The sequence below is a fragment of the Trachurus japonicus genome, chromosome 5 (genome assembly GCF_045865225.1).
Source record: "Trachurus japonicus isolate A0001 chromosome 5, Traja_1.0".
Taxonomy (NCBI): domain Eukaryota; kingdom Metazoa; phylum Chordata; class Actinopteri; order Carangiformes; family Carangidae; genus Trachurus; species Trachurus japonicus.
The window spans coordinates 12,749,212-12,767,495 of NC_140911.1; the positions used below are offsets into that span (position 1 = coordinate 12,749,212).

Here is an 18,284-nt window from a genome sequence, read left to right on the forward strand (position 1 = left end):
TGAGAGAAGGGGAAAATGAATCAGTGGCATGCGATGACATGTCCTGTAGCTCCGCCTCGCAGGCCAGAGCATGTCCGATCGCCATTTTTCACTCCCGACGGGGACAGAGACGGAGACATCTCTGTCATTGTCCGTCGGCACTAAATTGGGGAAGAGAATATGGCACTGGGCCAAACTCACTTCATTGCATCATACACACAGACAGCCCTGCTCAGTTCCCCACTCATCTTTGATTAAAATCACCACATGTGCAAATGCGAAGGTGCTGGCAGCCCAGTCCCAGCCACGCCAGATGTTGATGTGTAAAAAAAGGTCACAAACATTTATGTGTACCAGAGGGAAACTGTGCCCTGCACGTGTTTTAACAACCCTGCTGGTAAAACATGACCCTTTATAAAAGTTGCAATTTATTAAAAAAAAAAAATCTGATGAGAAAAAAAGTTGCAACATTTTAAAAAGTGTCCCACTTCACCTAAAGCTCTTATGCTCTTCAAAAGTCCCTTTCTGTGTTTCAAAGTGCTTGGAGCGATCAAACAGTGGAGACATGTTCAAGTATGTGGCTCTTTTATTTCCTTTGCTGCACAGCTAGTTGGCTACAGATGGCTGGTGTTTGCTCTGGGCTAACAGAGCCTGCTGTGGGAGTGGGTCAGATGCTGACTAGTCCCGTTGCCTCTGTGGGAGAGACTGCACCACATTCCTACAGAAGGTGGAGGGCTCGGTGGGGTGAGGGACTGATGGGTGGGACATCCTGCATTGTCTCAAATAAGCAGGATGAATGATTGGACGGTTTGTCATTCAAATATATGCATGTATAAATAATGAATATGCCATGCGTCGGACAGGGGTGAAAGCCTGTGTAATTAAATGTGTCCCTAGCAAAAGTCAACTGAATTTTGAAAAGCCATTTCCACTGGATAATCCCGCTCTCATGCAAAATATGGCATTTAGCGCAAATGCAGAAGCACAAAAAGGACAATGACGTATAACAAAAGGTTTCTCAGACAATGAGACTCACACAAAGAAAATACGAGTGAGACACGTGAGAAAATGACATGAAATTAAATGCATTTCCACATGACACAAAACGATGAAGACTGTGTGCACGGACTGGAAAGGATGCATGCTAAATGTTACGTAGATAAGATGGTCAAGTGAAAGGTGGTGTTGACAAAATGTGCTCAGACACAAAGACAGGGAGCATGCTGCTGGTGACCACGAGCCCGAGCAGTTTGCAGGGCTGCGGTGCAGACAGGGCCCACATCGCACCTTTAGTCCGAGTGTCTCGTGCACCGCGCTGGGTTCGGCTGCGCGGCTAGCCCTTCCTCTGGCCTGGGCCATCTGTAGATACATGGACGTCTAAAACAGGAGACAGCAACACAGTCTGGATGTTACGCCACTGATGACGGAGGAGCAAGGACCTTCTTAACCTCCCTGCAGGATGTGTGGATCTGTCCTGACTTCCACACACGATGAGAAACTCCCCACACCAATACTTGTGAAATTAATAAAATGCCTAAGTGCATAAGGGAAATGTATGTGCGTGCAAGATTGTGCAGGGAATGTGTGTGGCTTTATTTGACCAGATGGTGGAAAAGGCAACAATAATAGTTCTGTATCCTGTGGTTGAGTCACTAAAGGCCCTCACAGTATGCTACATACGTTCCCTTCAAATCTGCTGCCAAAGCAAAACATTAAACTGTTGAAGTTTACAAACGCTACAAGGCTCATACTTGAAGCTCTTGAGAATGCAGCCTGTGCACATACCCTGCAGCGCTTTAATCAAATGACAACAATTCATGTGAATGTTGAATCAACTATGACACAAAAAGTCTCCCTACGTGTGTCAGGGTGTGTGTTCGCAGTTTATCATTTCATGTTTTTGCAATCATGGCCAAACCCCCCCCCCTGCTCACGGGGTGGACGACTCAGACCTGTCTGTTCAGTGTGACGGAGAAAATAACAGCCGTCTCATTAATGGACTAGAACTGGAACATTCCACTGGCACCCCATAATGGGAGCTCCCACTTCCAATTACCCAACGTCTCACATGGTGGAGGCTGGCGGGTGGCCTGGATGGAGGCATGAAGGGGCGGATGGATAGGTGAGTGAATGGATGGAAGCCCTTCGTTAGTATGGGTTCATTTAGGATCCGGACGCAACAAGGGGCTTGTGGAAGCTGCGCTCCCAGCCGCGTGTTCTCCGCACTGTTCTGTGATCCTCGAGGGAAAAGTCCTGTGGGAAATTTACTTTTTTTTTTATTTATTCCTATTTTAAAAAGTCCCCTGGTCATCATTAGGGAACAAGTGTGATATTTAAAGAAGAGTGAGGTGTTAAAGGGGAGTATGGCGAGGTAGTGATGCCTGGTTTGGTTTAGGAAATTCAAGCGGTCCCATTAGAGGCTGAGACTAAACAGAGTAGCTTTAACAGCTCATTGGGGACGACAGCTGTGTGCTGGTGAAGAGGTGCTGGCTGCTTTGCCAGATGCAGTGACAAGGTACCATGAGCAGGCTTAATGATGGAGGAAAAATCACTGTGAAGTGAACCGAATGTAAGGTGGATGGTGAGTCAGAGCTTGGGTAAGAGAAAGAAAAGGGGAGGCTGAGCTGTGCCATTCAGGATGCAGATGGAGGAAGCCAACTCCTCGGGCTCTACATTGTTCAGGTCTCTGGTCCTAACCTGAGGTTTGCGTCCACGGTTGACAAAGGTACAGACTGGATTGTAAGCTCCTGTCCCACAGACGTACAGCTGAGTCCGGTTCCAGGGCTCGATCAGACGGATGAAGTTTGCACACTCCTCCTGGAAACACAAAGACCGGAGTAAATTAAACTGCAATAAACGTCTAATAGGCACATTCATGGTCTTATTTTACTGGTACACCTCCTGCAGATTTACCGAACGCTAAGGCTGAGTGACTCTCATTTATAAAAACATACCAGTATTACTGCTTCTAAATATACTGGGACAATATATCAAACTACCAGCCAGTGGTGTTGTGCGCCCCACCCTGGCCTGGCAGAGAGGAGGCTGGTGAGATTGTCTGGGCTTCTCTGCCTCCATCAATTCCTGTCTGTTTGGCCAGACAGAGGGGAACCAGCGTTTTTACTGGGCCAAGTATGAACCCCACAGGTGAGTGCTGTTTATACAGGTTTCTTGAGCAAAGACCTTCGGGCACAATGGAAGTGGCTATATTCTTTGAAAGCAATTCATTTCAAAAACTACATATTTAATTTCTTCCAAGCCATCAAATTGATGGATATCATCTCAGCTGAACGACCCTGCTGAGGCCGTACGTGCTGTCAACACGCGTACTTACATTGGCATCTTTCCCACTCACAAGGCACTCCATCCTTCTCCGTTCGGACACTGGCCAGTGGATCTGCGAGCGGGAAACAGAGCACATTTTATAGCTACAATCCAACCTGTTTCACATCAGCGCTATTTATGAGATTTAGGAGGTACGATTGCAAAAAGGAAATCCACCCAGGCTAATATTAGTCCTGTTAGAATTGTCATAACCCAATTACAGTTTTAATGACCGAAAAAAAGCTTCACTCGGGCAGAAAATGAACGTGAGCTAACCAAAATGGCTGCTGTCAATGGGGCAATAGAACAGAACATTTTGCCCTGGGGGAGCTGCTGTAAGCACTGAGGTAAAGGCGTTTGCTTCATCCCAGTGTAACAGCCCATTTAAGAGGCCAGAGCTTGAAGTAAAGGGGGGAGTCAGAGAGTGGGAATGGGTCTTACGATATGCGGGTCCTTGTTGATGTCATGGAGATCCAGGGACAGGATGTGGTCCTTGCTGCCAACGTACATGCGGTCGTGGTCTTCGTCCATACGCAGGATCCGGTAGTCGGACGTGTTGAGGAGGTAGGCGAAGTGATGAGCCGTACCGGTGGATCTCAGCTCTGTTTGGACGGAGACACAAACATATCCATTAATGACAGCTGCGGTGCACATGCACATTTTCGCCCACATATGCATGCATGCGCAACTGACACATTCTTCCTGCATACCCGTGCGGAGCTATCTGATGGTTTTCCACCAACACTGTTGTAACTTAACACTGCACATTAGAGACAAGTGCTACTGAGTGTCTGTCACGCTGTGTTGATGGCTTAATACCGCCTGAGTGGATCAGAAGATCTAGAAAGTCTCTCATCATCGGCTCTCCATGACTTCCAGGCAGCAGTCAGAAAGAAAAAAAAAGTTTGACAGTTTGCTATGACATTCTCTGTATATAGGATAGGGGACAGAGGATATACTGAGGTTAGGTGGATTTAAACCCCTGCACCCCTGTTTGGATGCCACACTGAAGGTCAGAGGAGTGCGCGCCTTCGGTAACACAATGCACTCGACACGTCACCTCATGTCGAGAGTAACCCAATCTTCCTCCTGCTCCGTGTTGGAGTGTTTGTTTGATATGTTCGTCTTGGTTCAGCAACCATGTGCAGGCAGGGCAGAGAGGCCACCGCTAAGACAGCACATGCCCCATGCCACGCCATAGACAAACACACTCCTTCACTATCTATAGGGGAGAGGCATTAAAGGGTGGCGCTCACATATTGTTGGACAAACACTGAGGTTTCAGTCAAACAGCAGGAAAGTCCCTGTCTCACTGTTTAGCTTTACTCTACGCCCAGCAGACCACAGAGAGCTGAAACAGGGAACTGCACTTTGAGCTTTGTGTTGATTTAACAGCCAAAATGTGGTGGAGAGAAACCAGAGGATAGACTGTCAGATACAGTTTGCTTTGTTTTGGCTGTTTACATATGACATATCGGAGCAGAGGTGTGCCAGTGTGTGATTAAAGGAAGGAAGTGTGAAACATCGTCAGCGTGGGACTAGTCCTTTCAAGACAAAATGTTTTGGACAGTCGACAAAAAAAAAAAAAAAAACCTTGAATCTTTATTCACTGCGTTTGAAGTGACTGAGAAAGATTCCTGTGAGGTTGTTGGGTGGTTCTGAGGAAGAGGTCTGGACACCAAAGCATGCAAAGCCATCAACATGTCCACCATTGGGAACTTAAAATAGAGACCTTTTTAAACAGTCTATGGAATCTGATATTACCAGTCTTTCCAGCCAGATCTAAATTTAACGCTGGGTTACGTCAATAAGCAAAGATTAATAGCATTAGATTTGCTATATTTGTACAGTTTGATTTAATAACTGTGCCCACCGCAGGAATGTTTACAGGTCAGCAGAGTGATTGACAGCTGTCAGAGCTTTGCACAGAGGAGCTGCAACATGTGGTCAGACCCTGTGATTATTTTTGTTGGAGACTTAAGTTGAATGATGAGTCCCAATACACTCTAGCTGTGTTTATGTGTGTGTGTGTGTGGATAGAGTGAAACACACAGGACCGGATAAGGACAAATTGTACACACACACATGCACACACACACACACACACATTCCGAGGGCCAGTCGAAGCCCTTCCTGAAGCAGGTTGTCAGCGACTCCTCAGTGTGTGTTTGTTGTCAGAGCGAGAGAGAGGCTTGATGGGACCGTCTGTCAGCTGAGGTGGGAATGTGAACAGTGCGTAGCAACAGCACACCCCATACAGAGCTGCACGTCAAGAAACAAACACATGTAATCTAATCTCACAATCATTTGATAATACACACACACACAGTCTGGTGTGGATGTACTACTCAGCATGTCCAAATCCTACATCGCTGCAAAACCACGGCTCTGTGTCATGAACTCTTAATGACTCGTCTTTCCTCGCACCTTATCCACCGTATCTAATTGTAATGTAGGCAACATCACAGAGGGATATGCCTGTTAGGCGCTGGTGTTGTTGGAGCAATCACACCTGCAGAATTCCCCTTGCTCTTTCATTATGCCTGACTGAATCAGAGCTCAAGTATCTTAAACTGTTAAAGGCTCTTCGGGGGCTTTGTAGTGGTATTGCTGCATAGGATTTACATTTGGAGCTCACGCCAAAGCTTAAATGCCACTGGGCCTTCTGATACCCTCAGTATGAAACTGCTGAAATGAAAAATAAAAGTGCACAGGCGTTCCACCTACTCTACATCATTTCCTTATTCTGTCAGCCTTTCTCAGCTCAGTCCCAAAGTCAACCTTCGCCTCAGGCAGGGCCACACGGCATTGTGCTCATATGAAATGTTGATGGAGGGACGTATAATAGCAGCAGACTGAGCTCGGCTGCTATGTCGCTCTGGAGGTCAGGCAGACTGTGGAAACAAGCCCAGCAGGTCTCTGGACCGAGACCAGTGCCGGGCAAACGTACAGTCACAATCAGAGAGACTTGAGCTGCTCCCGGATGATGCTGAGGCTCTAGTGTTGTATATATTGAGAAGAGATGAAGAGAAATATGTGTGGTTGTATTAAAGTGAGTCAAAAAAGATGATTTTACTACGCTAAACGAACAAAAACAAAAATCCTTCACTACATGCTACAAACCCGCTGCAGGAGATTACATTTTCAAACAGGAAAGGCTCAGAGAGGCTGAGCTACTGTGCTCTTTGTGAACCACATTAGGGCATGACAGCATTTTCTGCACACACACAGACTTATCCCGGAGATTTAGAGGCTGGGAGCAGTGTATGAGTGTGTCTATTAGAGCCAGACAAACTCTTAAAGTAGCCCATTACTGCGCGTATGGTTTAGGTTCACTCTGGGGGGTCTGCACACACACACAGCGGCGGCTTTGTTTCGGGACCGCACAGCTCCCTCCCCAGTGGAATGGCAATGGCTCTATTAGAGGTGAAAGTAAGCTGGTGAGGGAACCTGATCCTCGCACTCAGTGTCTCTCTCTTAAGTCATTCAGGTACTTTCTTATGCCAGCACGCCCACACTTGCACAGAAGTAACAGGCGGTCAGTGGTCAGCTTTGTCATTCATGTGCGCAGCAGTGCACGTGTAATCGTGTACAGAAAATAAAGCAATTACACAGGACTAGGAGCTCGGAACTATGAGCCCACTAGTGAGAGGTGATCCGGTCCATTCTCCTCAGTCTGCTGAACTCAGACAATCCTCTCCTCTCTCGGTATCTCAAGGTGCTGTTGGCCGACACGGCCCACTGCCGGTTCCCACAAGTCAACTTTCTGCTCAGGCTGCAAGAAAAGGTTTGTGCCAGTGTTTGGGGACAAGGGAGCTGAGTAAGATGAGTCCTCAACACGCTCCAGTTTAATGGTCGCATCACGGACAAATGCTAAATGTTTCAGATCACACAGACCCACACAGCTCCTCTCAAGATGTGCAGGGAGGACACAACAATCTGTTGTGGAAGACGACTGCTATACTTAACTTCAATGTTAAGTTATAATTTGTATCTGTGTACTTTACTCCACTTAGAACACTTAAAAAGTTATTGTTACTTCTTGTCATCTAGATGTCCTTGAGTTGAGACATTTCCTATTCAAACCTTCCCAACCTCTCACAGATCAGATTATTTAGTATTGTCCACAGCTTTAAACTATACCAGATCCTACAAAATCATCTCTTTCCATCAGTTGCTCCTACATACTGTATTTCCAGCTGGTAGGTTGAAACTGTTCATGTTTTGGGGTCTTTAGGGGTTGTACCAACCTTTGTGAAACATTACCATAATTTAATAGATTTATCTTATTACCTGTCACCTGGCAAAGCGTTCAGATAACTCTGCTATCTGACCGTGTGTAGCCAAACCCACTGCCAGCCTTCTGACATAAAGTCTTTATTTGGATCCAGCTTCTCCTTTGCCATGCTGCTATCTTACTTTGAATAGTTTTTTCCAATCACGTCACACATGACAGAGATCCTATGATAGAGACATATGGTCTAAATTTGGCCGATGAGCAGCTATCTATCATTCTGTTAGCTTACAACGTAGCATGGGTCCATATACTCAAAGTATTTCAGTCAGTAAAATTTCATGAGCTCTATAATTCACTTGGAGAGTTGATCGTGGACATTTTCAAGATCAATCTCAGTATCAAACTTTGGCGCACATATACAAATGTGACGTACACACACGTTTCCAGGCGATTCTTATGAGACTCTCCACAGATATAAACTGTTTAAATAGCCCTTAATCCTCACACACACCTTTATTACCTGCAGCATTTAAACTGCTACCAGTTTGAGGCTGAGACTTGGAGCTATCTCTGCTCGCATGCATGACTGCAAAACTTAAGCAACAAATAACAGCCTTTGCATGAACAGATACTGATTGCCTGAGCAGTGAAGTATATCCAGTAGCACTGAAGCCGGGCCAACAGTAAAACAAGCAGCCAAATAGCAAAAAGTACACAGATGGTTTATTTTATTTTATTAGCCTATGCATTTTTTTTATTGCACTGCAGTAGATTTATTCCTCAAGACTGACCTCTTCATTTGCTGTGTGAGACTGCTCTGGTGAATGCAACAATGTTCTCGTGCAGATCTGTGCAGCAGTGTTTCATGCTAAAGCCTCAGCTGCTGCAGTGGAGCTGGTCACTGGCCTGGTAGTACAATAAAGTGTTTGTTCTAGGAAGTGCTGGATGTGGTCCACTATCCTACTGCAGCTCCTTCCTCAGACCATTATAAATAAGAACGTATTCTTGTAAGCCAGCCTGGTTATATGAGGTATAGTAACATAGAGGAGAGACATGCCTCACTGTCAGACTGAGCGTGCCCTCCTCCTCCTCCTCCTCCTAAGAGAATACTTGGCTGCTGACGGTGATCTCCGGGGCTGCAGGCCTGCATGTTATAGCATATCTCTCCATCTTAAATTAATAGCCAACGGGCCAAGTTTACTTTGGAAATATGTTTGGACAGGAAAAGTTCACTGGCATGTGGTGCACTCTCAAGATCACATCCCCAGAAAGAAGAAAGCCCTAACGCCGTCTTATATTGGCGATGATTTCCCACCATACTGTGACACAAGGGAAAGAGGAGACTGGTTTTTATGTATCATATTCAGCTGTTAATGCATCCTCCTCTGCCGTGTGCTTAAGTAACATTAGAACTTCCTCTCATTAAGGAACGATTACGGCATCCAGGGTGACTTAACAGTACACAGCCCACCCCGCTCATAACTTTTCCTGGCAAATTCACAAGAAGCATCGGCTAAGTGATTGGATCACGGAAAACTCCAGAGTGCGTGTTTAAACAAAACATCGAAGAGAGAACAGAATTAAGAGGGAGTAAATATACATCCTGGCACTCAAGAGCGCGGCGCACACTCGCTGCACGACACTGATATGGGTGTTCCACCCTGCCGCATATTTCTCCGGTTTCAGATTGGGTGAATTAAAAGTGCAGGCCACTGCCAGTGACAGCGCGGAGCGTGTTGCTGCTTGAAGCCTGGACTGCTCCCTGTAGAGCACTGCTGAAGTTTAAGAGGAGACTGGGGGGATGGTGATGGGAAGAGACAAAAGTTTGCGGTCTGCTGCTTTGACACTGACAACAGGAAGGGAAGCGATGAGCAATGTGGAGCGAAGTGTGTAGCAATCACCTGCTCACTTCACGGGTCTGTGGTTTTCCCTTGTGGAACGTGTGGCTGATAATTAGAAACTGCAGCCACCGCATCAGCCCGTCCTCTTCTCCAAGGTTCACAGCGAGATCAAAAGGGAAGTGTCACTGCTTAGACACACAAGCTATGACCTATTTGACACTAAATTGGAAATGTGGTATTAATAAGGTTTGATTCAGTCTTCTGAGGTAGTGGAAGACAGTGACAGAAATACCCCGTCAGCCCCTGGCACATTACACAAACAAGCTGCACTACCTGAGCAGCGTCCCGAGGCAGTTTCCAACCCGCCAGAAAGAGGTGTGTTAGTTCACACACACACCGAAGTGGCAGGAGTGATAATTAGGGTGTTTAAGAGGGGGCGGGAGAGGTGGCATGCTCTCACACATCAAAGGCTGCACTTGTCAGGAATCCTGGCCAAATATTTTGAATGCTGTCAATGCAGGAGGAGGAAAACTCCAGTATTACTCTTCAGAAGACACGTTTCATTTCAACTGCAGTGATGGAGCGTCGCACAAACCAGCCTCAGAGACTTTTCGCTGGATAATTGCAACGGTTGTCTAGTTGGCAGTTGGGTCAACTTTTAACGAGGTGCAGTAATGAGTTGAGAAACCACAGGCAACAGAGTCACAGGTTAAGAGACTGACTTGACATGTTGAGCATCACCAGACAGACTGTGTCCATGTGCCAGTATGAGAGATGTACAGTACTAACCCTGATTGATATATGATATCAGTGTTGTATAGCGTGGCTCAGGTAAAATGTTGGTAAAACATGACAGATACATGAATACCATAGAATCTTTCTTTTATTATTCTATTTAACTGTCAATAATAAATAAATAACACTTGCAGCACTATAGCCACCCCTCAAAATTAAAGGCTTGCTGCCTTTTTTGCCTTTTGCCAACATCCTGTGTAGGCTACTACTTTAAACCGCCAAAGAAGTGATTGATTTCTTTGAAACTGTTGTGAGACTGTAACATTAACTAAAAATGATGTGGTATCAGATCAGTGCATGCACTTACTTGCCGACACACAGGTTGTGTATGTGAAGCTGTATTTATTCTCTTGGCCGCATTTTCCTTTGTTTTTTGTAACGTTTGCCAAGAAAGTGGAGATGAACCTGACAATCAGTGTGGGAGTGAGCACATGGACAGCTGCTGTCTGCTGTGTTATCTGGGAGAAATGTGCCAATCTGTCTTCATCCTACTGTAATGTTGCTTCAGCACATTTCTATTGACTTTGCTACCGCAAGCATGCCAGTCGTTGGCAGTCAGAGAATATCCTTGGCTTATCTGTGGGTGATGTGTCGGTCCAATTGCAATGAGTCTGGAAAATTACTACTTAGTTACAGCAAATAAATCTATATATATATATTTTAGCAATCAGCTCTTTAAGTTGCAATTTGCATGTTTAAATACTGACTTTCTGTGTGATATTTAACTGTTGGGTGTTAATGAATTTGCACCTTCCTCCAAAGTGTCTGGACAAAGCTGTTAAAAAAGGACCCAAACAGTGCAAGTATCTTCTTGTACAGCAGCTTTTTCTGTGTACATTTCACAAAACATGACAATTTTTCACATGGCTTCTTTGTATACACTTAGTTTATGAGAAAAGTCAAAGGTTTTACTGAATCTACACAGTAGGAATGGGGTTGGCTTTCATCCAGATGCCTGTATCTGAGAGCAGCTGTGGCTCTCGCTCTTATCTTAATCTAGCACAACTTTCTAACAGTGATTTCCTGTATCTGTGGGATAAGGAAGTGCCGAGTATGGGGGCAATCACTGAAGCTCACAAACACGATGGAGATAGAGATTAAAGAAGCCCGTTCTTGCATTTGGACAAGTGTGTGGAAGCTGGATGGCTTGAACTGGCACCTGTGCTGCTTTCTTGTTAACAGAGTCACCACTAATCAGTGCCTCCTCGGGCCCACAGCGACTTCCCTCACCCTCCTTCAACAGCCCCTTTCAACACAACTTGTCTTCATGTCAAACATTTACATGAGTTATTTGGGTTTGTGTAAGCTGCACGCTTCAAAGCCAGCAGAGAAGTGACACAGTTGTTAAAGAATGCCTGTGTGATTACTGGATGGTGGGTATGAGGTTAGCTGTGCTGCTAAATGAAAAGGAACGATAACAGCATGCGAACGCAGCAGCTGCTCGCCTCGGCTTAGTCACTCTGTGGGACGGAGGATAATAAAAGCGGTCAGCGGCTCGGCCACTGTGTCACATCAGATAGGACGCGTCATTCAGCAGATAACAAATATGCAAGGGCGCAGGATCCAGAGATATGATCTGACCCACTGCTAATCTTTTGTGATGTGCTCTCGGAGACGTGGTCAAGCTTGGCTGTGTCCTCTGTATGTGTGCCGGTGGAGAGCTGGGCGCTGCAGCTTGCTGCTAGGAGAGAAAACACAGACATAACAGCTCGCCTGTGCAAACACCTGCCTCAAACACAACCACTGCAACACAAACAATTTCTTTCACCATCATTTTACCTCAAACTTTCAAATGAACCTGGCAGGGATCATCATCACTTGTAAGAACTAGTAGGACCTGTTATAAGTCATTATTATTTCACTGAATGATTTGACTGGGTATGCTTGAAACAAGCTAATAAATGTGAGATGTCACTCAACCAAATCTGAACGCAGAGGTGATTTCTGTAAAAAAAAAAAAAGGCGTTTACAAAATCATTCACTGTGTTGAAATGTGAAAAGTAGAATAAGTGATCCTATGAAGATGAAAAATGAATACCTTTAGAAATTTTGAATCGTTTTTTTTTTTTTTTTACCTCTGCAGCCAATTCATGTGTTCAGGCACAATTTCTAAACATTGATTTTTCCCAGTTCCAGTGTCAGTTTTTCTGACCATTGGATATTGACACATTGAAGCAAATACTGCACAGACTCCTCTTGTTTGTAGTCATCTAATTTCATCTCAAGCTATGGTCTTTTTCTCTACTCTCACTTCAGATCTTTGTCCTGAGTCACCTGGTTTATGGAGACAAACTGTGTTTTCCTAATGTATTAAATGGATGTGATTGGTCGCACTGGACACTGGAAACACCTGGTACGTTGCACTTTGCTAATAATAAAGCAATGATAACCATGATCAAATGTGCCTCCCCTGTCTGGCACAACATCAAATTCAGATTATTAAAAAATACTTAAAACAGACAACAGTGACCTTGATTTGACTCCCTGCCAGGTTTTACCACAGTAAAGTGCTGCTACTTGGCCGGTCGCAGCAAGATGTTTGTAATGTGTTGCTGCGAGCAGCCTCACTGGGGAGAAGGTGTGACCCCCTGTTGTCTCAACATATGTCGAGTGTGATCCATCACAATGGATACACATTAAACATGCTCCCATTATCACACAGCATTAACAACAACTTCTGACCTCAGTATCCACATGATGCTCCTGTCTGTGTCACTGCGAGACCCGACACCTTGCTGTTCAGCGCCATCGCCACATAGTTACCCCGCCTTTATCCAGCCAATCCCCTGCCGACCTGGGGGGCTCCGCCACTCTATAATTAGGAGCCACTGTATTGCCACGCCCCCTCCTCCATCCACCCACCTACCCCTCACTAATGGCACCAATTTGTATTCACTGTCAGCTCTGATGAGCTCTCATGCGGAGAGATGGCCTTATCACAGGGCCTCTGGCTCCCATCACCTAAGCCCCTCTCCTGTTGCCTGCCAAGCCCAGCATGCTGATGGACAGGCAGAGAGGGGGTGTGGGTGAGGGGTGAGGAGGGGGAGGTACGCATTTGTCTCCTTTTCATCTAAATTCTTGTAACAGCTGACAGATGTGCCGTGGTACACAATCAATTTAAAAACACATACAAGGGGTGACGAAGAATTTGTGACCAAAACTTAAGTCTGTTCTCTCAGACCTGTACACCATAGACCTCAGACCAGAACCACTAATGCATTTTAAGTCAGTACTATGTGCTGCTGGAGCTGCATCTCATTCTCTCTCCAAACAAACCAGCACCTTTTTTCTCTCGATGCAAATGTATGGAGGTGGAGGTCCAGCTGAGGAGGATGTGAAATGTGGAGAACTAGTAGGGAAGGAGATCCTCCCAAGAGAGTCTTGATCTAATCGCACACATCTGCACAAACAGGGCTCTGTTTTAATGGACATGTGTTTTATTAACAGTCTCCTGCTCAACAGTGACACATCTTGCCTCGTTCTCATCCCACATGTCAGCTCCTGCACATATTAACGGCTGCTGTGAGTCAGTTCCTCTTTTTTTCAGTCACAGGAAACTCTACCAAAAAAAAATTACAGGTTTCTGCCCCCGTCTGGAGCAACCTGAGCGTGAACCTCTTTGGATTATTCTGAATTGTACAAACACCCTAACCTGCTCTGGTCTGCGCTTAGATAAAGCCTGCTGGTCAGCAGGGTTGCTGCAGCCTGAGCCAGGAGACATGAGGAGGTCAGAGGTCACCAGGCAGCAGTGGCAGTTCTTTACGTTCTGGTTTAATCTGGGATTAGCTCAGGGTCAGGGTTATCTCTCCTCAGCCTGAGTAGAATCAGGAACCAGGGATTGCCTGGGGTAAAGTGGCATTACTGAATGGCCTGTCCAGAATTGCAATGAGCCTGTGGTCATCGGGGGTAAAAGAGAGAGGGAGAGTGTATGTTGAAAATGACTTGCTGGGCTGAGGGTTACAACCTCTCTGCCATCACTCTAACACTTCCCAGCCCCGAGTTCCAGCTCAGCAGAGATCTACATGCACCGCGTCTATGAATTACTACACCCTGTAAACCAATGAATCACGGTTATATGGTATCTGTCTCGCCACAGCTATGCACATACCTCTGGTTTCCTGAATGCATTTAGCACGGTAAATTCATTTTAATGCTGATTTAGTGCAGAAACCAGAGGAGGTAGCAGCAGACAAGCATGAGCTCCACTGTTTGCATCAGAAGAAGAAAGATGCAGTGCTGCAGAATTAGCAGAAGGACAATGAGGAGCAACTCCCGCAGAGAAGAAATACAAAAGGTCTGACTCAGCCCTGTTACCTTCGGTCCTCCCTTATCTTAGCCTGGTATGTCTCAGCTTCATATCAGACCATAATCCACACATACAAGACACACTCAGGAGGCACAGACGCGCTCTGCCGTCTCTGGTTTTGCTGTCTGGTTCCAGAGGGCTTGTGCACCTGGGAGAAACAGTCAGCTATGAGAGCAGAACAGCCTTGTTGTAATGAAGATGGATCTCTCTCACTCTCTCTCTGCTAATGTTAAAGCCAGTGAAAGTGGAGAGGTCTTAAACAGAGGCTCTATAGGAATGTTAAAGAATATACGGAGACCCTGCTGCTGTGCTTAACCAGAAACAGAGCTAAGACATGTACAGGAATGGGAGGTAGCCTTGAAGAGTGTTAATGGGCACTCACTCATTAACCCTGTAAAGTCTGGCACATAAAATAATTATCAGGAGATTTTAAATTACTACAACTGTTTTTTGGATTGTGGCAGAAAACATCATAACTTTTTTTTGTTTTTACATTTCGTTGTATCACAAGCCACAGATTTGATGGCAAATTTATTTACCTCAAATATGTTCTTTTTTCTTATTTTCTTTTAATTTTCCCATATTTTAAACCATTTTATAAAACCAGTTTGTCAGATATGATTGATTATTATAAAAATGCTATTATATTGTTAAATCTGAATTAATCCACTCTCTCGCAGCACTTAATACCACAAACACTGAGCCTTTAGCTTCAGCTGCATTCAAATGTGCTGAAAGCTGCTGTCAAATTTCAGCTAGAAAGTGATTTTTAATAGCTTGCACTACAGCGGATCTGTCATCTTTGTACGGATCTGCTCAGGGGTTTCCATTAAAAAATATTTACTTTTCACCATGAATGACACTGCATCTCATAAATATGATTAAATGGCGAGCCGTGTGATATTTCTGGTGTGACAGAACAACAAATGACATCAAAAGGAATCAAAAAGTCAAGTCTATGCTGCCATGGGCTGACTTCAAGCTGAGGTTTTTCATTTCTCTCTCTTTTTTGCTATTGACTTCATGTCAACTGTTTTCCATGCTGTGCTCTGGAAATGTAACTCAGCATCCTCTGCAGTCTCCCCATGAAGCATTTCCAAGGAGTTTCCATCCAGTGGAGGAAAGTAACCCACAGTTTTATTTGTATCAATGGAGCAACATCCTCCTTGAAAACAGAGCGTTTAAAAAGAAAAGGTTTTCTTGCCAGTGGGAATCCACCAGTGATGTGAAAACTATGTCAGGCAGCGCTGAAAAATGTCTCAATGTGACAATACATCTGCATGACTCTTAGGTGCATCCTGACAGGCCTGTGGAGGATTTACATGTGAACAGACACAGGATAAGGCATCCTAATGTATGTGACACCAGTGACCACTATCATGCTCAGGGCTTATGAATGCCTTATTTGTTAAGCCAGTGTGGGGTCACAGTGTGGGAGGCCAGTTGTTCTAGCCCCTTCCTGAGAATGACAGGAAGGCAGGACAGACTGTGACAGCAGCCATTGTGGCTCTGCTCCAGGTCTCTTCCTCCCACCAGACTCCCGCTGCTCCTTCACCCTGCATAAGTAAATGCAGTGCCACCTCAGCGCTTATCTTCCTGTTCCTTGGGGGGGCTGAGTTAAGAAAAGAAGTCGTGGGTTGAGGCAGGAAAGCCTTTTATTGACCATTTGATTTGTTTCTTTGCCTATCATCTGTCATGAGGCTGATGGTGTTGATGGAAGCAGGTGGCTGATGGGATATGCCTCCTCTCTCCATACTCTCTTTGATCAGCTGAGTTCCGATGTGCCGCTGATTCCCAGGGCTTGGGGACAGGAAGTGGGATTAGAGGACAAATCCCACTCTTCCACATACATGTCGGCGGCATCACTGAATTTTTGCTTCGTCACTTCCTTTCTCTTTTCGAAAGGCGCTCATCTGAAATGAAGGCGATTAGTCTTTTACAAACAGCTTTGTGTTTTCGGCCGCCGCTGCCTCACTGGGCCCATCAGCCAGGAAAAGCCCTACAGGGGCTGCACCCCGACCACGTGCTCCCATGGGAACAGTCTAGAGTCACAGGGCCAAAGCTGCTTCCTTCAGATACTTGTCGAATGGTCAAATTACTTCTGAATCCCCGTTCCCTCCCACACCTTTCCATGGTCGGATTAGCGCGTGGGGAGGGTGAAGGGGGTCAATTTCTGTAACTTTCCAAGACAAAACAACATTAAAGCCCACTTCATGCTCTGATCAGCCAGATGTGCTGAGGTAAGAAAGGAGCCACGGTTTGTGCTCCTCTCCAGCTCTCTCTTTCCTTCTTGACACAACCACTGCTGTCGCTTTTCATCACAACTACTTTCCACTACGAATGCCTCATTAAAATGATGCTGTGCCTCTATTTCATTTCTAACACGTCAGTCAAACTGGTTCTGATCTGTTCAGGCAAACAACGTGACCCTTTCCTGAGGTCGTATATTGCAGCCACTGAGGAGGATCCCAGGATACCAGGAAAGAGCAGCAGTCACAGATTGCATCCTGCTCTCTGATGTTATAAGCCCACCGTTTGTAAACCATGGTAGTTTTAAGGGGCCTTCTAAGGCTCTGCACTCTTATCCTCTTTCTGAGTCAGAACGAGATAATAGGTTCCCTTAAGACGCAAGGAATCAATCCGGTGGGAGAGGTTGTCCCCAGCTCACATTTATGTTTCTGTTTTGTTCTGTAAAGTTCTGTTTCAGTTGTAAAAACAAAGTCAAGCATTTATTTTTACCTTAGTGCCTATCTTTAGTAGCCACCAACTCTAATTAACAGACGACTTTTGCACTGGATTAGTGTCCGTGTACCTTGGCCTGATTCTGTTTTTACCATCTTCAGTTTCTACCTCGAAAAATCCTTAGAGCATTATCTGTGTTGAGACTGTTATTTTGGCAGACCACGCTCCATGCCCATGTAAGGTGGTGTTAAGGAGATAGTGGCTCGGGGGTGGGGGGGTGGTGGTGGTGGTGGTGGTTTGCAGGGTCAACGAGTTTACCAAGCCGATTTAGCCATCCCAGTTTGTCACTGGTAATCTCCCTGCAGCTAACACGGTGATAAAATCAGCCTGATAACCGCAGGAGATGGATAGAGAGAGAAGCGGACAGAGTGGGTGAGAGAGACATGTGAGTGTGCATGCCTTCGTGGACCTCATCCCTCTGCCTCTCTCACACATGTACAGATAATATGCGTAGCATGCACATATGCACACGCGAGCGAAGTGCCTCGCACACAACAAGTGTGACTCGTGGCGGGTTTAGACATGGGGCAGCTGGAGAAAGGTAAACACAGCGTAATTATGAACTACAACAATGCTGTAATGGATACAAATTGAAAGTGTGCTTCGCAGTGGCTCCTACACATACAAAAGCCAGCAAGGCACCCTATGTAGGAATGAGGTAACTCCAGATGGAAGGTACAGAAAGCAAGAAGTGTGTGAAAGGTTCGTATTGTTTCCTGTGAGGTGGAATATGGAGATGTTTGCTTTGGCAATACCGACCAAAACCTCAGCCCTCAGAGAGAAAAAGAGAGACACACAGCCAAAGCATCCTCGATTTCTTCGCTCTATCCCCCTCAGCATGGCCTCTTCCTACCCGACCCATAAACACCTAATTTCTTTCCAAACTCCCGGCAATATGCTTTCTAGATCAGGGGACACTTCTCCTATTTTCTCACATTCCCAGCCAAAAGGAATTAATCTGAGTAGGTGAGACCTTCACGAACTAAACCGTGCTGCTCGCCCGCACCAGGAATAACACAGACTTGTAATCTAAAGCAAGGAGCTAAGCAGTGAACTTGAT

The 18,284-nt window shown here is 45.6% G+C and overlaps 2 protein-coding genes across 5 annotated transcripts in view; one reads left to right on the forward strand and one right to left on the reverse strand.

Moving 5' to 3' along the window:
- comtb (catechol-O-methyltransferase b) overlaps window positions 1-18,284 on the forward strand; it is a 216,197-nt gene that overhangs the window by 165,217 nt on the left and 32,696 nt on the right. The gene's annotated exons all lie outside the window — the stretch shown is intronic.
- The window catches only part of LOC146987226 (semaphorin-3F-like), a 56,343-nt gene that overhangs the window by 18,775 nt on the left and 19,284 nt on the right, over window positions 1-18,284 (reverse strand). For 2 of the 4 annotated variants that reach the window (XM_085776348.1, XM_085776347.1), the window contains exons 2-5: window positions 3,745-3,905; window positions 3,314-3,376; window positions 2,677-2,796; window positions 1,267-1,356 (exon numbers count right to left, since the gene is read on the reverse strand). In XM_085776348.1, the coding sequence (XP_085632474.1) occupies window positions 1,267-1,356; window positions 2,677-2,796; window positions 3,314-3,376; window positions 3,745-3,905 (434 nt within the window). The remainder of the gene's footprint in view (window positions 1-1,266; window positions 1,357-2,676; window positions 2,797-3,313; window positions 3,377-3,744; window positions 3,906-18,284) is intronic. The other 2 variants (XM_085776350.1, XM_085776349.1) reach the window with 1 other exon arrangement.